This window comes from Watersipora subatra, chromosome 11 (genome assembly GCF_963576615.1).
Source record: "Watersipora subatra chromosome 11, tzWatSuba1.1, whole genome shotgun sequence".
In the NCBI taxonomy this organism is placed as follows: Eukaryota; Metazoa; Bryozoa; class Gymnolaemata; order Cheilostomatida; family Watersiporidae; genus Watersipora; species Watersipora subatra.
Genome location: NC_088718.1, coordinates 31,176,387 through 31,203,503, shown reverse-complemented (window position 1 = coordinate 31,203,503; position 27,117 = coordinate 31,176,387). Strand labels below are relative to the sequence as shown.

Sequence of the window (27,117 nt, the reverse complement as noted above, 5' to 3'; positions counted from 1 at the left end):
ACCTGATTCACACAAAATACAAAAAGAACCAAATGCTATATAAGCTGTGTCAGTTTAGTTTCAATGTTTGGGAGTATTTTAATTGTCATGCTAAAGCACCCTAAAATTTTTAACTAAAAGCATCAATCTCTGAAAGATTTGATTTCAGACTTTATCACAAAATTTCATTGGTAGTACTTTCATGTACATGATTATTGCTAAGTTGAATCATGCATTATGTAGTTGAAGCTGAATCCAGAATTGTTAGATTTACTTAGTTATGTTATTTTTCTATATAATTTTTATTACAGTCAATTTCTAAAACTAGTGAATTTGAGATTGTTTGGCTCGCAAACTGTTTGCATAAAAACTCAAGTTAAATTTTTATGAACCAGCATATGCTAAAATCAAAGAAATACTAACTGTTTCCAATTATTTCCAAGGATTAGGTAATGCCTTAGCAGGTAATAAATTTTGATAACATACTTTATTTAATTTGCCCTCTATCATCTACGTATACCTAATCATTAAATATTTGGTTGTCTTGTACATTATTTTGTTTGGTTTTAATAAGTTTTTATTTGCTTTGATAATTTCTTTAATATTTTATCATAGGTGGTTTCCAGGAAAGTCTTGCCGGCCATCTAAGTTTTATATGTTCTGTTTAAAAACATGTCAACTAAGCATATTATTCCTTGTGAGCTTCAGTTTTAAATATTGTGAAAATTGACACGGCTTTCATTTATTAAATAATAATAAGTTCATACTATTGATGGCATTGACCCAAAATAAATATATAAGTAAGTCGAATTACCATTGACATTTTCTCTAAATCAGTTTGTGTTGCTTCATAAAGACTGACCTGTTCAATTCCATGATTATTTTGGTACGTTATTTGGTAAATGAGGCTTGGGTTTGAACAAAGGTTTCCTTTTCCTATCCATTTCCTTTTCTAGTATTAGACCTTGCAAGTCTGCAATAAGAAAACAACAAAAAACATTTAAATAAACTATAAATAAAATAACATGATCATCATCTTCAAGTGTAGCCAAACTTCACGGAATTTTTAGCTGAGCCGTTGTCTCAGTTCAAAGCCTATTAGAACATGTCTTATGTTTCAAATAGTTATATCTTTATCCTAAATGAGCGGTGAATAATTTTACAATTGATAGATTGCAAAAAAATATGGGTATATATAGAAATACATAAATCTACAAGTTTGTCAGTGTCTGTTTAGATGTCTGGCTGTCCAGTTAAAGCTATTAAATACTTGGAATGAACAGCTTGCTGCATGCTGGATTTGAACTCACATATATTGCAACCACAATTTTCAAAGCACACCTTGAACCGCTAAACTGTACATTCTATGAAATTTCATGGCTCTTATCGTATATCGTAAACCATATGCACATGCAAAATGACGCATTAATTTAAACTCTATGAAATCTATTAAATATTCTTGTAAAATCTCAATCAAACAAGATGCTTTTTGTTTCTTCGTAAACTCCTATTTCATGTTCTTTGTAAGGCTCAATTGCTAAATTGCTGTAAGGGCTAATAATTTTTCAGCAAACAGTTGTATTATCTCAAGTGGAAATAGCCTCTAAATTTTCTCTCCGCTTGGTCAGAAAAGTACCAGTCAAAGACAGTTTGATATATCTTTTTTACATTTGTACCTGTAACTAGAGATACCAGTGTTGTCATATTCAAAGCTTTGATGGATAGCTTCTGCTGGAACAGTAACCTTTTTTACACACACACTTCTATGCAGGAATTGTTATTATTCATTTAACATATTCAGGATTTTTATTTGGTTTTCTCTGTTCGTATTAATTGTATCATTGCCAAACCATCTTTTATAGTAATCGTAGCAAAACAAACTTACCTTAGCTATTTCTTGCTGATTATTTACCATTTACATTTAAACCCTTATATTGTTGTATCATTTTGTTTCTTAGTTAATTTGACTTGCACCAAAAAGTTTTCTTTTGGGATGAAGTTTGAAAGTTAAAGTTTTTTGACAAAGTTTGAAAACCTTTAGAGTTGTTTTATTTCTCCCTTAATTTAATCAAACTGTACAAAACATCTTTCTCATGATATGCAGTTTGCTAGTTAGAAAGGTAACTGACATGTACTATCATTAGTCACATAGGATGTTTGCATGTGACTCCAATTATGTGCTTTCATGGCTTTCAGGCTTTGCATAAAAGTCAACATCCTTGTTCGGCTTAAACAGTTTAATGGTAATCTTAATAGCTATCTAAGCCATGCTATCGTTTTGCCTTTAGTTGTGTGTCAACTCTCAGGCTGTGAACAATACATACACCATAAATACTTCATTATCTCATGCACTAATCAACAATTCTATACCATCTGACAGTAACTGCTGTTGTTTGTCAAATAAAAATAATTTTTTGTGCAAAGACTTATTACCCGGGTAACGCCGCGCAGTCGTTCAGCGTATAGATATATATATATATATTTATATATATATATATAAAGGACTTGCACAAGAAAGTTAGTATGCTCAGTGAGAGATCTAACCACAGTTTGGAGCGTACAAAAAGGGAAGCCACAATACAAGCTCTAGAATATGCCAAACAGCAGCTAGTAGCACTCTCGGCACGACTGAAGCGTTACACCAAAGAGCGGGATAACAAGAGAATGAACAAACTGTTCATCAATAATCCATCTAGAGTGTATTCCCAGTTCAAAGTTGAACTGCAGAGGCCAATGATTGAGCCTCCCCGATCTAGCACTTCAAAGTTCTGGAAGGACATCTGGGAGAAAGAGACTACTCATAACACCACTGCGAATTGGATGAAGAAGCTTAAAGAGAGCCATCAACACACTGTGGCTCAGCAAGGACTCACCATCAGCAAAAGGAACATCAAGTGCAGAGTGCAGAGTGCAGAGTGCAGCATATGAAGAACTGGGCAGCACCTGGCCATGACATGATTTAAGCCTTCTGGTTGAAGAAATTGACATCACTTCACACTAGAATGGCTAAGCAGATGGAATACCTAATAGAACAAGGTGACCATCCAAAATGGCTGACCAAAGGATGAACTGTACTTCTGATAAAAGATCCAAAGCAGGGGCCAATTCCCAAAAACTATCGACCAATAACTTGCTTGCCCACCACTTGGAAACTGCTCTCAGGAATAGTTGCAGACAAACTGGAAGAGCACATGAGTCACTATATGACCAGTGATCAGAAAGGAACTGGGCGCAACTCCCGAGGAGCCAAACATCAGTTACTGGTGGATCGGACGGTCTGTCAAGACAGCAGGAAAAGGCAAACCAATCTTGCCATGGCTTGGATTGACTACAAAAAGGCCTATGACTCAATTCCCCATAGTTAGATACTTGAGTGCCTCAGTATGTACAATGTTCACACTGCTCTTTTGGCATTCATCAAGATGTCAATGACCAAATAGAAGACGGAACTGGAGGCTAATGGTGAAAAGCTGGCGAGTGTAAAAATTAAGCGAGGCATCTATCAAGGTGACTCATTATAACCGCTGCTCTTCTGCATATGCCAAAACCCTCTAAGCAATATGCTGGAGGAGACTCAATATGAGTACCAGTTTAAGAGTGGTACCAAGATAAACCACCTCTTCTACATAAATGACATCAAGCTGTACGCTAATAAAGAAAAGGACATTGATTTGCTAATACACCTTACTCAGGTATACAGCAAGGACATCGGAATGACCTTCGGTATTGAGAAATGTGGAAGGCTAATTCTTAAGAAAGGCCATTCTATGCTCACAGATGGACTAAGAATGCCAAATGGTACCGCCGAAGATATAGAAGAAGGGTACAAGTACTTGGGGATTATGCAAAGCAACATCAACCACGAAGCCGAGATACGTCACAAAGCCATTACCGAATACAAGAAACGCCTTCGGCAGGTCTTACGGAGCCAGCTCGATGCCAAGAACCAAGTCGTGGCAATAAATACCTACGCACTGCCAGTAATAAGATATCCAGCAGGCATAATAAAGTGGACTGAGGAAGCCATCAAAGAAACATATATAGCAACTCGTAAACTGCTGACCATGCATGGAGCACTCCACCCAAAATCTGATACTACTAGATTGTATCTTGATAGAAAAGATGGCGGTAGGGGACTCAAAAGTTTACAGCAGACAGTGAAAGAGGAGGAGCAAAGCATCAAAGCATATGCAGCCTCCATGGCCATTTCAGATAAGTTGCTAGTTGAATTTCAATCGGCTGCTCTTACAACGGGCCTACGCCCTGATGATGAGGAAATTGACTGGCACACGAAAACTTTTCATGGTGCTTCCACCAACAAATATCTAAGGTTGGCAATCTTCACCAGACATATATGTGGCTGAACAAAGGAAACCTAACGGCCAATACAGAGTCGCTAATCATGGCAGCCCAGGAGCAAGTGCTCCCAACAAGGCAACTCCAAACAAAAATCTATCACATTAGAGACGATCCTAGATGCAGACTGTGCAAAGATGCACCTGAGACCATCCAGCACATCATCAGTGGATGCCAGCAGCTAGCAGGAAACGCATACACTGAGCGGCATAATCATGGCGCAGGTGTTGTGTATAGAAGTCTATGTGATGAGTATGGCCTTAATAAACCACACCACTGGTGGGAAGCTTTTGGTAAGGTCAATGAAAATGACCGCGCTAAGATCCACTGGGACTTCTACATCCGAACTGACAAGCATGTCCTAGCAAACCAACCAGATATAGTGGTGGTAGACAAGGAGAACAAGAGAGCTACTATAATAGATACAGCAGCACCCAATGACTACAATATAGCCAGCAAAGAAAAGGAGAAGGTAGAGAAATATCTCCCTCTTGGAGAAGAGATTGAAAAATGCTGGAATGTAAGAACAACTGTAATCCCAGTAGTCATCGGGGCACTGGGCGCAATAACACCGGAGCATAAAATGTGGCTTGCCCAAATACCAACAACAATCAACTCAGGTAAGTAGCAGAAAGGTGCGCTACTGGGAACAGCTAAGATCTTGAGGCGAGTGCTCAAACTCCCAGGTCTCTGGTAGGAAACCCGAGTTAGAGCAGAATTTACCACCCATACGGGGTATCCGGGGTGAGGAAACAATTTATATATATATATATGTATATATTTATATATTTAATTATATATAAATATACATATACATATATATATTTATATATACATGTATATACATATATATATACATATATGTATGAATATCTTTATGTATGCAAGTTGTACCGATCTCTTTTAAAATAATTTTAGTAAGCATACACAGAGAGGTTTCAAGGAAGACCCTGACTGAGATACAAAAATAGACAGATATATTGAGGGGACTAGGTGAAAAGATAGCAGGAGAAAATGTAAGGCAAAGCTGCAAGGAAGTAAATGATCTAGCCTACACCGTAAAACAGTCCTTATGCAACAATTAAATACACGAGAAAGAATATTTCCTAACACATTCCATTATACAATATTATAACGTATGCATAACCAATAAAGCTCATTTATTTTTTACCCCTTATTTGTTTTCTCAGTTCCCTCAAGGTGTGCTGGTCACGCTTCTCGTCCAAAGGTTTTAGCTCAAACTCCTGTTGAAGTTTAAACAGTTGAGATTGCAAGTCAGCAATCTCATTCTCAAGCTTTTTCTTTTCTGCTACAAGTAAAATACTGGTAATGATTTTAGAAATATAAAATTTAAAGCACCACGCAAAATCTTGATCAACAATAATAACAGTTCAAAATTAAGGAGTGTATTTTTAGATACATTATGAAATATACTTTTGAACGCATAGTCAGGCACAAGGCTGTTCTGCTTTCATTTTTAAGCAACAACTATTGTATCACAAAGCGTTGTTGTATTGGCTCTGTCCTATTCTCAGCAGCCAAACCTTTTTTCCAGAAAACCGGCAGTTCAACAAGACTTTTGACCACCTGATCTAAACTGACCGTTAGGTGAGACACCGTGTTGGCCTGATTCAACAACAATACAATATTGACCAATAAGTAAGTTTTAAATATTTTGAAGCAGTAAATTTTGAACTAATTTCAAATAGAAATATATAAACTGTCTTAACCACTACATGTATTTCCCAAACTCACTGATTCATAAAAATTTCACAAAACAAGGACGGCAACATTTTTAAGTGAGACATAAAAAGAGATAGAACAAATATTTGTGGCGTCCTCCGTTTTTTCACTCTTCTAAAGATTTGCTACTTTAGACATCTATTGACCATGAAGCTTTCATCTGAACTAAAAAGCAAGAGAAAAAAGTCTGGCCAAGTACTTGTTTGTTTTATTTCTGAATCACCGTTTTTGAAAATATACAATTTCAAGGTTTTTCACATAAGACTTCTGGTAGTTTTTCTAACAGAGAAGTTACAAGTTTGGCTAAAATGAGTTATTGCTATGAGGCTACAATCTTGTAGAAAACTAATTAATAAACCTGTTACAAAACATTCCCACAAAGTTTCAAATATCTAAAAAAGTGTTCGTTTATTAATCGACACATTTTATTTTTTTGCGAAAAAATCTTTTGTGTTTTTACATGGGATACAGAAATTATCTACAGAGCAGAATTTTTGGCAATTATATAAATAACGCTATTAATTTGCAGTGATGCATGTTTAGGTAGATTTTTTTAAGTTAAAAAAACCTAAAAAGATACCATGATAAGAGTAAAAAATAACTATTATTCTTAATAATATATAATGGGAACACATTATGAATTTCAGAGCTACAAAATAGTTTTTGGTTGCGGTTTATTATAGTCATCTCCAAATTAACTAGTTTTTTTGCTTTTGATTCTTCTTGCCCAATTCTTCTGCCTTGATGAAGTTGAACTTTCATCAGTTTATTTTCTCTCAATTTTATTCAAAACTATCATCCTGGCAGCCTAAGGGCCATGAGAGACTGTCAAGTAGGCAAATAAAAATAACTATAATGAGCACAGGAATTCCTAAATTCTTTACAAAAGATGACAGTCTCAGATAAAAATTTACAAGTCGGTATGCTACAGGTTGGAATCCTGTATGATAAAATATTTTCCTTATATGTCCAACTATACCTTTGAACTAGAGAATAGAAAATGGAAGGACAGGGGTGTAATCATAGCCAAAATAATAGTAATTACTGTGTTATACACAACACTATTACTTCAAAGTTTTTCCTCAGGCATAAGAGTTTTAGTTTTAAACAGATAAGTTCTGCTGAACAAAAAAAAAACATATTTAAAAACAATGTTGAAATACGCATAGCTAACCAACGTCTTTAGCTCACAAATTAAACTCTATCAGTGCAACGACCTAAGAGCATCAATTTTGAGTTTAATTTGGATCCTTCAAAGCATAGCTCAAAATGAGTAATCATTGAGTAGTGAATAAGTAGTGAACCATTGAGTAATAAAATTTAGTGATCATTTAGGCTCTATATACAAAGGCAAAACATAAATTTGAGATTTATAAAATCTGTTATTACGTTTGAGTGTTTGCTTTGAGGGTTTTGTTTGGTTCAGCTTCTTTACCGCTCCGGATGTTTTGTCTTTTTGTTTTCCATCGCTGCTTTCAACTGCCTTTGCTGCTGCTTCTTCTCTTTTTTTATTCACTAAGGGTATGCCTACAGAATGAGTATTTCCTTCTTAAGTGAATATATTTTCACAATTTGGTAAGGTTGGGCTCCATTTAGTGCAACAGAGGTCCAGTAGAATTACATTGAACTAATGTTTTGATTGAAAGGTCTTGATTTGTTTTAAAAAAAACTTCCTTTGCTAACCTTGATTAGAGTAGATATAGAGATTGTTGGCAGCATAGGAAACCTATGAGCATTTTTAAATATACTCTAAAAACCAAAATTGAGACAAAATAGCATCACACACAAAAAATTATAATTTTGATAAACCCATGGTAAATAGCACACACATTTTTTCTGACTGGTTAAAATTTATACATGTACATGTTTTTTGGTGAAATCATAATCATAAAAATATTGATTCGAAATTTACCTAAAGTGGTTTCACAAAACTCTAGAAAAAGTTGGAATGATGAATACAAAAATACTTCTTACTTGGAAACATTATTAATAACAAGGTTTCAAGACCGAACATACCACTTTGAAATAAATCATTTAAAATTTGATGAGCCTATTACAAAACACACTGGGATAGTCTATATTTACCAATAGCCTCTACCATGAACGAATACTCCTTCTCAAGATCTCTATAGTGGTTCAAGAGCACTGCAGTGACGGTGTAGCTCCAAAGGTCTTGTGCGACATGACGTACTGTTGCAATTTCTGTTTCTACACGGTATAGATCAGCATGCAGCTGTTGCAGCTTCTTATATTGAGGATTATTCTTGTCAAACTGATCAAGGTTTTGAGTTGCCGTTTTCAAGTCAGCCTCAATATTAGTCAACCTTTGTTGAAGCTCTAAAAAATAGAAATGAACACAATTTAAAAAATGATTCACAGGCATAAAACTAAACTTTGTCAAAAAGACTAATATAAGTTACAAATGTTTTTTTTTATTTCTCTGCTTACCTTCGATCTTAGTTGAATAGAAGGCAAAGAGCACATGATAGCGATTTGCTAGCTGGTCATGATTAGGAACACCTTTTCCTTGAGCACCCGGACAAAACAGCTCTATTGCCTCGGCGGAGATTGTTCCATTTTTGTAACAACTTTTGAAGACAACATCCGTTTGTGTTCTTTTATCTTTAGTGTCTTTGAGTTCATTCTTCGTTTGCTGCTTAGACTTTTCTAGCCACCTTATTTTAGATTCAAGGGTACTTCTCTTGATTTCATCTTGCTCCTTTCTGGTTTTTTCCAGTCCGGCAATTTCCTCGCAAATATCTGCTCTCTCCTTAATAAGATTTCTAATTTGCACAGATTTATCATCTCGGAGTTTCTTCAAATGTGTTAGCTTTTCTTTTTTATCTAAAACATAAACATATGTTCACTTTTAAAACGATCGGCCATAGTTATTCTCGATCAAAAGCAGAATAAACATTGCAGAAAAAAATGTGTTCACATCTTTCATCAAACCTACCTACGACTTTCACTGAAATTTTTTGTCGATTAAACATCCAGCTCTTTTTCTTTCTCTCCACAAAAATTATATTCATGTCGCAGACCCGCCTTCCTTCTTTGTCTGTAATTTCCATCAGATCAGTCACGTTATCCCTTGTTTGATCCTTCAGAAGGATATTAAAAAAAGGTTGATCATTCTTCTTTGCAGCACAATGAAGGGCTGTTTGGTTATTTGCGTTGAGGGTGTTTTTTAGCATCTGAAACTTATCATTTGAAGAAAGTTCCTTGGGAGAAATATTTCCGAGTACTTGAATCCATTGTTGGGAGTCTCTCTTATTAAATTTGTTGTTTTCATCAGTATATTTCACCAAAAATTCTTTAAACTCATGTTCTTTGTTTGCCATCTTGTGGTTGACTCTGTATAATAACAAACACATAGGAGCACACAACTCCCACACAGCGGTAAAACAAGCTAGAGGTATACAACATTGAATTGATGCAACTTTCTTTTTTACTTTCTAACAACTTCTGACTAACAATAGCTTCTTAACAATCTAACATGTTCACATCTGTTTATACATGAGTTGAGCCATGGAGGGTTTCAAAATTTAATGAAGTAATAAACTTTAAGTGTTGTCAAGAATTATATATAGATGTATCTGTATAATTATATATTATATATACATATATATATTTATAAAACATATATTATATATGAATATAATTTATATAATTTCTAGTAGTTCAGTTTTACCTACTAGAAAAAATTGAGGTAACGTGTTTGAACAGTTATAAGAAAAATGTGTAGCCATTTGGGAGGTTGTATGCTCAAATTCAAATGATCAACAAAATAATTGCAATATGTCAAGTCTGTATTATGCGCTGCAGCCAGTAAAGTTTAAATTACAAACAAATAAAAACATCAAGTAGAAATAAACCAACACTTTCTTCAAATCTTTTAATGGTAAATGTTGCATATGTAGATGGCGAAATAAGTTTTCTAAGCACAAACTTTTTCAATACGCATGCGACGCTAGGCCTTCGACTAATGTATATATGTTCAGCAGATCAATAGGTAAATGAATGTTATATATAAATAAATATAGTATATATATATATATATATATATATATATATATATATATATATATATATATATATAGTATATGTGTATGCATGTATAAATTTACAATGAATACATATATAAATGCATGTATAAACTGTTTACATATAGTATATATATATAGTGTGTATACATATATGTACATATGTGTATACATAAACAAATAATGTAAATAGGAAAAGTACACTAATATAAAGAAAAACCTTTATTTAAAATTTAGAATGGTACATGCAGTATATGTTAGTTAAATACATTGTGCAAAGACCTTCTTATAACCCATGTGACTCCAGAAATTCACTTAGTCTATACATATAAACAATCAGCTCATTACAAGTTTACCCTTTTTCAATTTGATGCAATTTTAGGCATTCAACTTTCAGCACCACACCTTTATAGTTGATGAAACTTTTTATCAAATCTGTGACCGGGTTATACTGTTTCTTAAATGTAGAGAGAAAATTATATTGTGTAGCTTTTACCCATTCATCAATGGGCATTTACATGCACATGCATTGATAAAAACAGAAATTAACCAGTGAGTACAAAACATGTTGCTACCTATAAAGTTCTGTAACACTTAGAGTCTGAAGAAGCGCATTTCTTATTACTTCTAAGAAATGAATCATGAGTTTACAGTGGTGTCAGAAAGTCTTTGTCGGCCTCAAACTTCTCTGCCCATTTAGGCATTTTTGTTGTAGTAGTCATGCAGTGGGATTAAACCCTGACAAATCATGCATCATTTAAAAGTAAATTATCTATAGATTGTGTTGACACTATCAGTAATAAAATAAGTGTCTATCCAAGATTAATAATCGATGTTAAACCAATTAAAGTCAATCAGTGCTTATTACCTGTTAAATTTTCAAATCAAACATGACATTTTTAATTTTAAGTGGATCCGTATCCCAATAATGGAGCGGCTGTTGAACAGCATGTGCAGCATAGATTTACATTCTTGCTCAATGTAAAAGAAATAGCTAGAGTTTTCAGAACTCATTCCCACGTCAATATCAACCATGGATAGGAAAGGCGTCAACGAAATCATCATTCACCTGCATACGATGGATAATCTGAGCCATAGAACGATAGCGGAGAAGCTGCAAGTCTACCACTCTAAAGTAAAATGTGTGATACTGAAGTGGAAGCAACATCGAACCTCCAAAGATCTACCATGCTCAGGGCATTAAAAAAACTGTCAAAAAAGATTGCTGGTTTCATGTTATCAACCCTCAAGCGCTGGTTAGGCAGGTTCACAGTTTGCCAAATGCTACAGGATGGTTATATCCAGCAAAGGTTACCCGACAAAATATTAAACTGGGAAACAACTCCAATGGCTGTTTCCAAGGCCCCCATCACAGTACAAAAGTGTGTTATTTTCAATTTAGAAAATAATTAAAGAGGAGACTATAACAGAAATTGTGATGAATTATTTTCATGGTATGCAGTGTGAATTATTACGCACCAGATGATACAGTAAAATATATTTGGCAACTTTAAAAGCTAGTTATTTGTATTCTTTAGCCCATTAGGATTGTTTTTGTACGTGGTCTTATGTATACATTACCAAATATCTCCAAGTAATGATGAATCTATTGCAGTGCTACACTTAAACAGGCAGACACAGACTTTGTGACAACCCTGTATCTTCCTAGCAAAAATAATAATATGTTGCAAGATATACTAATATAGCTTGTTGCATGCATCTTTTTAACTTCATAATACAACACAAGATCTAAGCTACATACACTATTACGCCAGAAATCATTGGTTTCAATTTTGTCTGTATTCACCTGCCAGTTTTAGTCAAAAAATTGGCTGTCACAGATTAATTTGTTCAGATGAGTGACGCTTTTTTGATCTATAGCTAGTCATTATCTTCTGTTATTGAATCCATAAACTAATACTGAGCAACAATCATTACTTCTAGCAAACTTTATTACCTTTAAAAACAAAAGTTTGGTTTTTACATAATTCACCATTGAAATCCCAGTCTTAGTATATTTTTACTTATTTATGTTTGTAGCAAACAGAAAACTTAAGCAAACCATATTGCTACTGTCAAAAAAATCAGCGCTAGTTTTTCAATCATATAAAAACTAAAGCTTTCTGTAAACAAAATCTGGGATTTTTTTCAATTGATTTGTAGGAAAGTTTTATCAGCTTTACTTTGGTACACGTCTCGATGTTTATTGCCTCAAAGTATAACAAAAATAAATTAAGTTTCTTTTAAACTTGTAGAGACTTGTTATCAGTTTCTAATAACTAACTTTTAAATAGTCCTGTTGCTGTTTAATAGGCCTGAACAGCGCTTTACCAATGTACAAGATTGAATATTTACTGGAAAGACAACTGCCTTGTTGCTTTTTTTGATGAAAATAGTGAGTAAGGAGTTCTATGAGTTTCATTGTAAAACGATAAATGTGCCGTAGATTTTGAAAACTCAACATTTTAAAATAAAATTTTAGTTTCAGGGAAAATTCTTTGAGCAACTTATCATTTTATTAAGGTGTTTGATGCATAGCCACACTAATAGCTTTTATTTCTTAATTGGCTGGCTATTTAACCCTTTCACTGCCATTCATGTACAAGTTTAGCTATCGGCTTACCGCCAGCCATTTTGCAGAAACTTGCCGATTTTGCTCTATGACATGTATAAAATATTTTCTAACTTCTAACTCTATCTAAAACATTTTTGTTATATATTTTATTTTGCCGCCATATTAACAAACATTGCTATGTAAACAATTCAATGTGGCTATACTTTATGCATTGATAAAGATATGTGTAGCTATGATCGCTGCCAACTAAAGCGATCCTTCAGAATGTTCCTTACCCTTACAAAACTATTGCTTTCACCACCATCAGAGTCGGTGATGCTACTTTAATTATTTGTGTAATCACTAAAATATGTATGTAGTTTGACTATAATGTCATCAACATAAGTAATTAGCGTAAGTAATTCTAATATTAATTTGTAATATCTTCTAACCTAGGAGATACCTACGAAAATCGTCAGAAAGAAAAAAAGTTTGTTTTTAAGTTGGAAATTCTCAACCAAAAAATTAGTTAAAATTACTTTGTCAATTTAGGCTAACTTTATGAAGAAATCTTTGAACAACAAGATCAATACTATGAAAGTCCTAAAGATTGTTGGTTATGTTGTCAACAACTAACAAAATTAAGCTACTACGCAATTGTTTGGAAAGTTGCAAAATGGGTGTACGGCAGTCGACCATAGATCACGCATAAATGTGTCTACATAAATGTGTCTACGGAAGTGAAAAGGTTAAATATCAGCACAAAGTTTGATTGATCTGCTTATTTGAGCTTTACTAGTTAGTGACACATACCTTTACCTGCAGTCAAACTCTGTGGGGAGTGTTGATCAATCTGTAGTTGACCAATCTGTTATGCAGCAATCAACCGCCCAATATCGCAATCATGTTTTGTCTGAGAAAATGAGATAGACGTTTGAACTGTTCAAAACAGTATGAGGAAAGTATACGGTAAGAGCAAAGCTGGCTTCTATATACAAAGTCAATAAATGTTATCCTTTTATCTTGCTTATTGACTCAAATTATTATTGAGCTCAACTACAAAAGACAAATCACTTTACCTTAGTTTACTTCAAAGAAGTTATGTTAGGCTTGCTGCCATTGCAAGGGGGTTTGACAATGTGCCATTCAAATGTTAGTTGGTTAGTGGTCAGATCCTCAAGCTTATTTTAATCAAACTAGCTTGTCAGTGTGAGAAGGGGTTATCTAGAACGTTTTCGTTGTATAATGTGTTCTTGTGTAAATATGTTGTACCATTTTGTGAACAAACAAAACTTTCAGACTGGGTTGAACACGAAAATGTTCTTACTTTAAACATTTTAATAATAGTGGTTTAATTATTTCCTCAAAGGCACTATAAAACATCAACTCATTTTTTTTCCGATGTATAAATTTTAGGAGTCAAAATTTTGAAGAAATTGTAATCTGTGGCATTAAACTTTTAAAATGTTTTTTTTAGAAACAATCCAGTTTTGGAAGATAAAGTTTAATTTAAAAAGATTCTCTCTAAAATATGTTTACCTAACAAAATAAAAGCATTTCAAATTAGCTAGGATTTTAAATTTCCCTTCATCATCAAGTGCACCAACTGCAAGTGGTGTAAGAATAAAGCTCTTAAATGCATTCTAATTTAAACAAATAAGATAGCCTCTCTGTTTCAGATAGCCATATTAATGTTATTCGAGATCTCAGAACTTTTCTCTTTTAAAAAACTGCTAAAACATTGTAACCACTTATTGTCTCAAATAAATTAGCTTAACTTTGAATCATTAACCATTTGTGAGTGAATTAATAGATTTTGGTGTCGTTACGCACAAAAACACTCAACTGAAATTTTTTTTCGATGAAACTAAGCATAATGTGACATCAGAGATTAGGAACAGTATGTGAGAGCTTTACTGAGCATAAATGAGCAAACAACTTATGTAAATATCTCTTTAAAAAGTACTTCGCTCAAAGAAGCGATTAACTATAATCTGTTTTGCAATGTGAACCGCTTAAATCTTCCATTTGCAAAGCCCTAAAGAATTTTAAATTAATTTATTGTGATTCTTTAACGAGCCCAATATCTAAACTTATATTCCAAATAGTCGTTTCACCTTAAATGAGTCAAATAAGGGCTGTAGTTCTTGTACTATATTTCATAGGCTAGTTTGTAGCATCAGTAATCCATAGAACAATGTTTTATTCTCAGTTTATCTTTAATTTGGGCAATACATCTCCCAAGGGAGAGAGTGGGTGCAAAAATGGTATCTGGTTTAGGCGTGTGTAAAAGAAATATATATATATATATATATATTTCTTTTACACACGCCTAAAACAGATACCATATATACCAAATATATATATATATATATATATTTGTATGCATATACATAGGGATGCCTAAAACTAAACATCAATATTTATATACCATTTTTTCTTTAATGTGTGAAAAACTGAACTGATAGCTAAACTGATAGCGTTCAGTTACCAACAAAAATTACGGGGTTGTATTTAAATATTGTTCAAAGAACAGTCTATAACATAAGATTTCATCTCCCTGTTAGTTTTGTGGATGATGTCTATTCTCTCATCAAGTGGTACTGTAGAAGAATTCCACTGTGCTTAGGCTGGTGAGTTGTCTTCCTTTTACACGTTTGAACTGTTTGTCTCCTTTGGATTAGCGGTCGTCTGACGTAAAAGAGACGATAACTACTATAATTGCCGTTAGTTTATGCAATTTCACTTCTTTGATAGTTAGAAATTTGACAAATAGACTATCTATTTAAATAGATAGTTTTGGTCGGTGTAGAAATTTAATATTTCTTTAGTAATTATAGGTTACAATAACGTGTTTTGACCTTTTCTTCAGAATTATGGTTTTATAGTAACATTTCTGATTTTACTATTTAATGCAAAAACTTTGAAACAAAAACATTTTAAGAATTAACTTCAATGTAACAATTTAGCAATTTTAAGTTTGACTAACATTACTCAAAACCTTTTCTGTTGGAAATTAAAAAATCAAACAAGCAGAAAGTTCATTACATTAGTTATATATAATATTTATGCACTAATTTGCATTGTAATAATAAATAATTGAATTTTACCTGCAGGCACTTTTGTTTACACACATATACTCTGTTTTTTTTTCTAGATTGCTAAGAAAATTGTTTCTTGAGAAAAACCATATTCCACTCTAACCTGTGAGCTATCTTGTTAGAAAGCAAATAAATCTTTGGTATCTTCTCACTTACTTTTAAGTTAAAAAATTGATGTTCATTTTTTGGTGAAGTAATTTTGATTGCATCATTTTATGTGATTGAAAAATATTAATGGCAACTTTTGGTGAGTCTTTGAATACATACATTAATTTGTCAATTTGTTAATAAGGTTTTTGTTACAGCTGTTTTGGTTTTACTAGATTAAAGGAGATACAGTAGGAGCTTGAAGCTTCATAAGATATTTGCATAGAAACAAGGTAAAGAACTATTGTATTATTGAAAAATATTACCTCTAATTGTACGCTGAAAATCGATCTCAATTAAACTTTTAAAATTTCATTCAAACTCAAAACACATTTTGCTGCAGAACTTTGCTTACTTTCTATATATAAACAATAACTTTTTGTTGTTTATTTAACAAGTTTTGGCCAAAATAAGGTTCTACACTAACTTTAGCAGTTAGATTTTAATAAATAATCTTTATAACAATTAGACGTCATCAAATTGTTTCAATGAGTTATTTTACCCAAAGGATATGTAGTAAATATTGACAGTTGCAGCTTACGAGATATATTTAAAATTGTTACTTACCAAATTTCATTTCTGTAGCCTATTTGCATATTCTAATCTACATGAAATGCTATATCTGTAGTGCTAGAAAACAGTTTTAAGAATTACATGATTGAAGGTTAGGTTACGACTTTAACGTTGGGATAAACCAAAGCAAATTCTGTCATTGTGAAAAACTTCTAACTTGTAATATATGATTCAGATTTTCCTTAAATAGCTTATTGAAACTTAAAGATGACATAACTTCTACCTAATTTAGCTTGCTATAATAAAAGCATCAACCTTGACACATTTTTGCCAAATTTTTTTATTACAAATCTGCTTAGGCTACAAAACATTTGTTGCTGATAAAAACTTGCATGCCAACTCAAATAAATGTAGATAATGAGAACTCCGGGTCAATGCTTGATTTACTTGTTGGTCTGTAATTATCTGAGTAACATACTGAATCTACATTTTATCTGTCTAAAATTGATCGTAGGTAAAATTTATAGTGTTCAATCATAAACTTCTTTTCATTATTGTTTGGGAAAGTAAATGGAAACTGTATTTAGAACTAAATAGAATATTGCAATAAATACTGCTTTTGAGTTTTGTGGTTTTGTTCTCAGATTTGTATTTCAAAATTATTTGGAAAAATAGGATAAAAATTTGCGTTTTATGTTGTTAGTTTTCAATGAATATGAAAAAACCATTGAAACAACTGAAGCAATAAAGGTTGTCTCATTTAAATATGTCATGTTTTCTGTTATCAATTTTAGACTACTCTAGCAGATGAAACAAGTAATTTTTAGAAACAATGTGGGAAACTTGCAGTTGGTAAAAATTCGCACTACAAGTAATAAAATTAAACTTTGTGCAAAACTTTTTGCAAATAAACTACTGTTTATGTCATCACATTCTGAAACTTGTGGAGTAATATATGTAAATAACAATAGTACTTGAAAATATTAAAAGCACTTTCTCTTTTCAGGCTGATACGTAAATGATGCACTGTGATCGTTTGTTTTTCTACGATCAACAAAACACTTAAATATTATAAAATTAAATTTTAAAACACTCAAATATACATGCGTATACAGATAAAAAATACCATTAAATGCATATAAAACTTAATGCATAAGGCGAGAGCTCCAGGTTTTTTTTGTTGGTCTCAAATGTGCTTCTTATAAATGCATTTTTATATGCTCTGCTCTTTGACCGCGGAGGCAAACTCAGTTATAGGTCGGTCCACTAAGATTAGCTGGTTAGCTAACTGGTTGCCCTACAGAGGGCATCACTGTTAGGCAAACCAGAGATTATACTTATTCTCTATGGCGATGTCCATTGGTGTCCTCATCATCTTAAAAAAAAACGGAATAGATTCCCAGACTTGGTTCAGGTGTTGTGTTTATATGTATTTGTATATACATATAAATATGTATATATTGGAAAAATAAATAGTTTACTTATCTTTCAGCTACTGTCAGTTTCTTGCTGGCACATTCTTCAGGCTGTAAGCTTCGATAAGTTGAAGCTTACAGCCTGAAGAATGCGCCAGCAGAAAACTGACAGTAGCTGAAAGATAAGTAAACTATTTAATTTTCCAATTTATACTGCTCCATCCTATGTTGAGCACTCTGATTTTAGTTTCAAGTAGGATACATTTCAATAAATACGTATATATATATAAAATACATATATATGTATATATATGTACAAATATATATAAATATATATATATGTATATATATATATTTGTTTTTCTCACCCAGGTCAACCTGTATGGGTGGTACTTTCCGCTCTAACTCGGGTCTCCTACCGGAGACCTGGGAGTTTGAGCACTCGCCTCAAAATCTTAGCTGTTCCCAATAGCACACTTTTCTGCAACTCACCTGAGTTGATTGCTGTTGGTAACTGGGCAAGCCACATTTTATGCGTCGGTGTTATTGCGCCCAATGCCTCAATGACTACTGGAATTACAGTTGTTCTTACATCCCAACATTTTTCAATCTCTTCTCCAAGAGGGAGATATTTCTCTACCTTCTCCTTTTCTTTGCTGGCTATACTGTAGTCATTGGGTACTGCTATAATGTATCTAGTAGCTCTCTTGATCTCTTGTCTACCACTACTATATCTAGTTGGTTTGCTAGGACATGCTTGTCAGTCAGGATGTAGAAGTCCCAGAGAATTTTAGCACGGTTATTTTCATTGACCTTACCAGGAGCTTCCCACCAGTGTTTTGGTTTATTAAGGCCATATTCATCACATAGACTTCTATATACAACACCTGCGACATGATTATGCCGCTAAGTGTATGCGTTTCCTGCTAGCTGCTTGCATCCACTGATGATGTGGATGCAATATATATATATATATATATATATATATATATATATATATATATATATATATATATATATATATATGTTAACTAAAAGCAAGTGCAAAAGCATATAAAAAGAGATCTCTACACTAAAAACTTAAAAGATTATTAGTGGAGTATGAAATATTTGAAAAATTATTGCGAAAAAAGTAAACTTTTAGTATTTGCGTTACAAATCTGTTTCGTGCGAAGCACTCCTCAGACGCAATTGTACTAAAATGAAAAGCTTTACCGAATGTGCCAAAATATCAGAAATGGGCTCGCTGTGTTAATAATGTAATTTAGTGCTAAGTGTAACCGAGAAGATAACTCCTAGCATGTCTGCAATTAGAAGTCAATTCATTTCTTTCATTTCATTCTCTTTACAAATCTGTTTCGCACGAAACAGATTTGTAACGCAAATACTAAAAGTTTACTTTTTTCGCAATAATTTTTCAAATATATATATATATATATATATATATATATATACTCATGCTACAGACAGTACTGTTTCGGCTATTGAAGCCTCATCAGTGCAGCTCAGAGCTTAGGCAAGGGACACAAATCCCATTACCCATGAGAGTTGACTTCCTGCCACGAAACAACTAAGTTGCCTCGCAGACTTTAAGAAAGTCAATGTGCTGGCACCAGAGTGCTCAAATCACAAAAGTGATGAGCTTTGCACAAAGGCTAATAGTGCCGCACCTCTCACAGAGCGCTCAACCAAACCGAAGTGAGGGAGCATATACTCATGCTACAGACAGTACTGTTTCGGCTATTGAAGCCTCATCAGTGCAGCTCAGAGCTTAGGCAAGGGACACAAATCCCATTACCCATGAGAGTTGACCTCCTGCCACGAAACAACTAAGTTGCCTCGCAGACTTTAAGAAAGTCAATGTGCTGGCACCAGAGTGCTCAAATCACAAAAGTGATGAGCTTTGCACAAAGGCTAATAGTGCCGCACCTCTCACAGAGCGCTCAACCAAACCGAAGTGAGGGAGCATATACTCATGCTACAGACAGTACTGTTTCGGCTATTGAAGCCTCATCAGTGCAGCTCAGAGCTTAGGCAAGGGACACAAATCCCATTACCCATGAGAGTTGACTTCCTGCCACAAAACAACTAAGTTGCCTCGCTTGCCTCCTCCATATATATATATATATAAATATATATATATATATATGTATACATGCATATATACATATATATATATATATATGTATACATGCATACATGCATATAAACATATGTATAAATATATATATATATATATATATATATATATATATGTATACATGCATACATGCATATAAACATATGTATAAATATATGTACATAATTATATACATGTTTATATATAAACAAATATATATATATATGTTTTTTAAGATTTTCAGTTTTAGTTTACAAATGGTAACAGCCATGAAACTTTAAGTAGTATATAGCTTTTAAAGTTTACTGCTTTTAATACATTTTATATAAATGCTGGTGTTGCTGGTGGTATTTGTAGCTCTGCTTCCGCCTGGATCGTATTGGCTACAAAGGTTTTTCTTTTAATGTTGGCATGTTTTGTTCATCGCGCTTTTTTGTGGAAGGTGGCTGTTTCTGGCCTAAAAATGATGTAAAATTTTTCACTAAGGCACAGATAGCATTTCTCTGTTTGATTTGAGTAAGGTTTAACTTTCTGCCTAATTTTCCATTTAATTCTATGGCTTTTATTGTCATTCATAAGTTTTCAAATGTGTTTACGGAGTTCTGTGTTGTTTTGTTGGTTACTGTGCACGAATGAGGCCTTTGTAGTTTTTATATCTAGGTTAAAGTTTGGTTGTACATAGTCTTATGCAAGTGCTCTCAGCGCCTGTGTCCTCTCTAGATACTAATATTGGCCTGGTATATTATGTTTGTGGTTAGGCAGTTTTCGTCCAGTGGTCAGTTGTTTCTTACTCTAAAAATGCAGGCCCTACTAGTAGTCGTGCTCTGATGGTTATTCAACATGCGTCTGTTATGTGAGTTTTTGTGCTGTTTCAGATTAGGCATGCAAGAGTAGCTGAGTTATAGTGTGTGTCTTTTAGATACTATGTGCAGGGAATCGGTACACAGAAGCATGTATCTATGTTTATAAATTTTCTGCCTATGTTATTCTGTACATCAGCGTTAAAAGGTGGGTTGTTCCATATTACATGTCACTTATGCTGTCTCTTGTTGGTCGCTGGCTGAGTCGGGATGTGTTTTTATTTTAGTGTGAAGCTATAATCACTGTAATTGAGTGCTTTTTGGTAAGGTAATGCTGCTTTGTTAAATTCATGCTCATTACTAGATAGTGTAGTTAGTCGTAAGTTAAGGTTGTGTGGTAGATTTTTGATTACATTTGGTGGGTTGTTAGTGTTTTTTTGAACATATATTGGTGTGTTGCTAAGTTTGGCATAGGATGAATAGGTGTTTGCATTGAGGTTAAAGATTACATCAAGGAAATTTACAGATTTTTATTAGCTTCAATGGTTACTTTTAATTTGTGCTGGTTGAATTTTTGCATATCAATTTCTTTAGTCTTTCAATTTTTTGTAGGCAGGCTGCGCTGATGGCTAGTCCACCGTATTTGTATTATAGTTCAATGCATTCTTGGCGCTGGCTGAGTAGTAGGGATAAAATGTATGCGCTAACAAAATCGCATGCGTTCACTTCGTCAAAGCTACTCATTGTTTCATCATGGGTACATGTATTATTGGTTATGGTCAAGTGCCAACATGCGAACCAGTATTTTTATTTAATATATAACAACAGTTACTATTTTTAATTTCAAACTTCATATCATGAGAAAAAGTGTTTTGTGCAGTTTAAGTAAATTAGGAAAAAAATAACTGTAAAGGTTTTCAAACTTTGTCAAACAACTTTAACCTTCAAACTTTATCAAACAGCTTTGACTTTTAAACTTTATACCATGAGAAAATTGTTTTGTGCAAGTAAAATTAACTAAGAAATAAAATAAAACACTTATACAAGTTTTTAAATGTAAATATAAGGTAATTAGCAAGTAATAACTAAATTAATTCTGTTATGCCGTGATTATAGTAAATTATCAATAGGTAATGATACAATTAATACAAACTGTTCAAAGCAAAATAAAAATCCTGAATATGTTGAATTAATATTAGCAATTCATGCATAAAAGCCTCTGAGTATAAAAAAATTACTGTTCCGACAGAAGCTATCTATCAAAACTTTAAATACGACAATACTGTTACACCTTGATACAGGTCTTAATGTAAAATTGGGATGTCGTACAGTCATCGTATGGTACTCTGACTGACTGAACGGAAAGAGAGAATGTAGACGCTATTCCTACTCAAGATAATACAAGAAATTGCGAGTGAAGGATTAGCCTAGCATGTATCACAAAATTACAAATGTAAATAAGTTGGTAAATAGGTCCTGGTTACTAACGCTTTGTGTTCTAATTCATATGGCACGCTTGTCATTAAACTAAATTGTTCAGATCTTCAGCCTTCATGAGGTTTCTTTCATAATTTTTCTAACAACCACATTTAGCGATCTGACCTTGAGTTTTAACTTCTACAAATACTGTGAGTTACATAACTACACCTAACCAGCAACAGATTTTTCTAGTAATGCGTTGGTCTCAGCAAATCTTATTATCACACAGAATTTAACCCGTCATTTTCAAGTACAATCATGATTTCAAAAATTTTTGAACTGTGCGCTGCCTACTGTCAACCACTTACTAAACAATGATGAGATGATGGCATTAAGAAATGAATTCTACTGTGAAAAAAATTAGCTGATACTACCGCTATTTTTTCTCTGACGTTGTTTGGAAAATCCCTGTGATTCTGTTTTATACAGGCACCGGGCATTCAGGCCCCACCGATTTGTTCATGTTCACTTGTTGCTTATCCGTAATTCCACAGATTATTTCTGTGGTAATCTCCATGCAATTTATCCTGAGTTACAACTACAGTCATACTTCAACTTACGAGCTTAATGCGTTCCGAGACTGAGCTCGTATGTCAATTTACTCGCATGTTGGTGCAATTAACTTATATATAGAACAATTAAATATATATTGATTGGTTTCCATACTCTAAAAAAGGCAAATAAAACACTCAAAACAAGATGTTGTAACAGAAAGAACATGTTGGCTATTGTCCTTACGTACTACATGCTTTCAAAAAGCAACAAATAAAAAATAATGCAAGGAAATGTGATTAATTAAAATGTAAAATTAAATACATACAATAGCAGTTAACACTCGCATTTGGCAGGGAGGGAGATATAAGTTATCTTTCGTTACAACAGTTGACTTTGATAAATTTAGATTTTATCAAAGTGTTAAAAGACAAACTTAGAAGCAAACCTAAAAGCAAACTTTCATTTTCAACTAAACGTAATTAAAATTTCTTCGGCGTTCATAGTTTGAAATTTCTCACTGGTTAGCGAGAAATCTTTCCTTTTTTTCGCTTTCACGACTAGCCGGCCGTTTTAAGATAAACCTATCTAAGGACGTTTGCCTTTGTCGCCCTTGCAACATGTTGCGATTAGGACGAACACAGGTGTCGTCACAAATGGTTAACACACGATCACTAGCCAACTTGTCCGAATGTCTATTAAACAGTTTGGATAGATAGCGCCGGCCTTTTCACATTGCATCGTTTCAGTTACGCTGTCACCGGCCAATTGTTTGTCCAATGCCATCAGCGGTCGTGAAGATCGCTGCACCGTTTAGAAACTATGGCTAGTCCTTTTGCGAACTAAATGCCCTGAATATAATCCTTCTGTTTGATAATTATGAATGTATTTCTGTCATTGTTATATAAACGTGTGTACTCACATGCGTTTGATGTAAAGAAGAACTCTCTCCCAATCTCCCCACGCCTTTATACTCCTGTAACCTCTCGTACTTCCCGTAACCTCTCGTACTTCCCGTGACCTCTCGTAACTACCTGTAACTACCATGACCTCGGGCATTAGCGTAGCCCGCGGCCCACCAGTTCGATTATACAACATGCCCTTTTTCTTTTCTTTTTTGTATGGGCCACTAACCTTCCAGAAATACATTGGGACTCATTCATCAACTCACCTTGCTGGTGAAGTTTACCTTACGCTTTAACCCAGGTCTTCCTCCATCGACTCCTCCTGCGTACCATCACTCCCCAGCAACCCGGGGCTGCTGTCGTACCCGGCCGCACTACTCTCCTCACTCTCCTGATCATCCACTCTCACTGTTGTATAAATCAGTATACTCTTCTCGCTACTGCCAGCTCCATTGCCAGTCTGCACTGGCTTTTCCATCACTCTGACCTCCGCCGCTACCAATACTTTTACCGTGACCACTGTCACTACCAACACTCCTTCCACCAACATCTCCAACACTACTTCCACCAACCCTGACTAGCCCGGAGTCTTTTGGTTGGGTCAGTAATGACTCCTCAATCTCATCTCCGTCTCTTCCGTCTTTACCTCGCTCTCCCCAATAAGAGGCAGGCTCGACAGGCTTCCTGTGGGAGGTCTCCACCTGGGCCGTAACCGGCTGCACAGGGGATGGCACCACAGAGCTGGGAGTTGGCATAGGCCCAGACCTATCTAGCTCGACCTCACCTGCAACCAGTGCAGGTCTGCTACTAGCAACTCTCCTCTGAACCTCGGCTAACTCCTGCACCACTACCCTGAATGCCTTGACATTTTCCAACTCCATGACTGCTGCCTCCCGTTTGGCTTTCAGCTTAGCTAATTTCTCTTTCGACTTCCTCCGCACCTCCCTTTCCTCTCTTTCAATCTCCGCTACCTTTTTCTCATGACCTTCTCTGTCTAACATTCCCTTGCTGGATATCTCGGCTAAAAAAGAGCAAACCTTTTCCATTACAGACACTGGTTTAGCTACTTTCTCAGCACCTTCCCTTACCTCATCGTGACTCTGTTCTCTACCACACCCCGTAGACACCTGCACATCTCTGGTGCCTTGGGCTGTCCCCTGTTGGCTACCAATTTCCACGTATTCGCTACTCTTCACTTCCTTGTTTTTGCAAGTCCACCAATCTTGACCTGTGTGACCTCTCTCAACTTCGCTCTCTCTGTCAGACTTGTTTGCCAGGTTTTGCAACTCGACATCATCTGAAACATAACTTGACCCAGCAATAATGGTTCTTGACAAAAACGGCTTCACTGGCTTAATACTTCTACACTCCTTAACAGCCTCAAACTTACTTTCGCATACCGCGTTTACAACAGCAAATAATTTAAGCTGCCTTAACTCAGTTATGCCCAAGAAGTTTGTTCTCAACCCTTTCACCACGTATACCTCTGTCTCCATAAATCCATATTTACTTTCCAACCGAACACCTGCGTTACCGACTACCCTTAGCTTACGACCATCTATTCCCGCCAAAACAGTAGATGGCTCCTCTAGCCGTAGGTTCAGCCTTTCGGCCGTCCCCTCGGTTACAGTCGACACCTCTGCCCCAGTATCAAACGTAAATTCAACGTTCTTCCCATTGACCTTCAAAACCTCTACAATTCTCCTTCCTAGTCAACTGTCATCCTCATACTTATCCCTAGAACCAGAGAACCTAACACTTCTGCCCTTACTACCATCTTGGTACCTCTCCTTATACTTCTCCCCTCAAACCTATCCATACTGTTGTCTCTGTACCTGCCAAATTGGCCTCTAATTTCGCGGGGGCTTTCTCGGCCCCTGTACCTCTCCCCACTACTGTCCCTGCTACCATACCGCTCGTAGCTATTATCTCGACTACCTCCTGACCTCCTACTACTACCTCGCCCGTCATAACCTACTTCTCTCCTATCCCTACAATAACGGGATACATGTCCTCGCTGTCCACAACAAAAACATTTAATGGAGGGACAACTCCTCATTTCATGCCCACTACGTTTGCAATTGTAGCATACTCTACCTTCACTGCCTTCTCTACTGCCTGCTCTATATCTAGAGACATTCCTCTCCCTGCTATTATCTCTATACTTTCTACTGTCACTGTCCTTGTGATACTCCCTGCCTCTTGTCCCATATCTACTAGTACCTTGCTCTTCACTACCATAATACTCTCTACTACTCCTAGGGCTACCCCTAGGGGAAGATCTACCTGCTGAATCATAACTTCTATCTCTATCATTACTCCTGTACTGCACTCGGCTATCAAACTCTGATACCTTTGCTACTTCTCTCTTAACCTCACTCTTTAAATTGGTACTTCTACCCTCACCTCTCAAAAATCTATCAGAGCTGTTGGCCATTTCACGAGCCCTCAATGCCTCCTGCAATAATGCTCAAGTAAGATTGGCATTCTTCATTAACTCTCTGCTTACTTCTCTATCTCTCAACCCGTTAACCGCCACAATAAGGGCGAACCTTACCCTATCATTATCGTTAGTCACCTCTGCATATCTGCTCAAACTCTCTACCCGTTGTAAAAATTCTCTATCACTTTCCCCAAGTGTCTGCCTAGCCGTAAGGAACTTATGCCCCTTTACGAACATACTCTCTTGTCTACCATAATAACCCTGTAAAACCTCCACTGCCCCTTCATAAGTAGAATTTACGCCATCTACGTTAAACCTGCACCTCTCAATACTTCTCTACCACTGTGCCCAATAGCTCTCAATAGTGGCACTAACCTAGCTCTACCTCTCATAATAGGGCGCCTATTGTCACCTTCACCTTCGTAACCTCTTCTCTCAACAGCACTCTCAATACATAAATTCATCTCCTCAATAAATCTCTCCCACGACCCATCACCGTGCTCTCCAAACACAAGCTTCGGAAACCCACTCTCCATCTCTACCCGATACAATATCTCCTCGCCACAAATACACTCTACCCCACTCGTATAATTAGTGTAACTCCCACCTCCGAATATGTAATAAATAATTACACCTCACCAACACCGCCACTACACCTCACAACACTACCCTACCCCACGTTACCTCACCTGCACGCCCGTGAAAGGGTCTACTCAACCGTTATAACTTACCCGCAACCAGAAAATTTATCGCTAATGATAACAAAACAAGAAAAAAAATCAGAGCTTCGTCAACTGCGCCATGTTATATAAACGTGTGCACTCACATGCGGTTGATGTAAAGAAGAACTCTCTCCCAATCTCCCCACGCCTTTATACTCCTGTAACCTCTCGTACTTCCCGTAACCTCTCGTACTTCCCGTGACCTCTCGTAACTACCTGTAACTACCATGAACTCGGGCATTAGCGTAGCCCGCGGCCCACCAGCTCGATTATACAACAGTCATATTGCCGAGCTATCTGAATCAC

General features: G+C 35.2%; 1 protein-coding gene across 1 annotated transcript; it reads right to left on the bottom strand.

Annotated features, from left to right (window-relative positions):
• Positions 1 to 857: 857 nt before the first annotated feature.
• LOC137407972 (uncharacterized protein MCAP_0864-like) lies at positions 858 to 23,788 on the bottom strand. The gene is made up of 6 exons (XM_068094360.1): positions 23,664 to 23,788; positions 9,035 to 9,432; positions 8,527 to 8,922; positions 8,164 to 8,415; positions 5,507 to 5,644; positions 858 to 952 (listed from the first exon to the last, which is right to left on the bottom strand). The coding sequence occupies exons 1-6, from the start codon at positions 23,786 to 23,788 to the stop codon at positions 858 to 860; spliced, it is 1,404 nt and encodes a 467-aa protein (XP_067950461.1).
• Between the last annotated feature and the right edge of the window lie 3,329 nt (positions 23,789 to 27,117).

Excerpts from the sequence above, each read along its gene's own strand:
- LOC137407972 (XM_068094360.1), bottom strand. The coding sequence starts at position 23,788 with ATGGTAGTTACAGGTAGTTACGAGAGGTCACGGGAAGTACGAGAGGTT. Across the intron at positions 8,923-9,034 it reads AATTTCAGTGAAAGTCGTAG|ATAAAAAAGAAAAGCTAACA; the intron begins GTAGGTTTGATG and ends TTTATGTTTTAG. Across the intron at positions 953-5,506 it reads ACTGAGAAAACAAATAAGGG|ACTTGCAAGGTCTAATACTA; the intron begins GTAAAAAATAAA and ends TTCTTATTGCAG.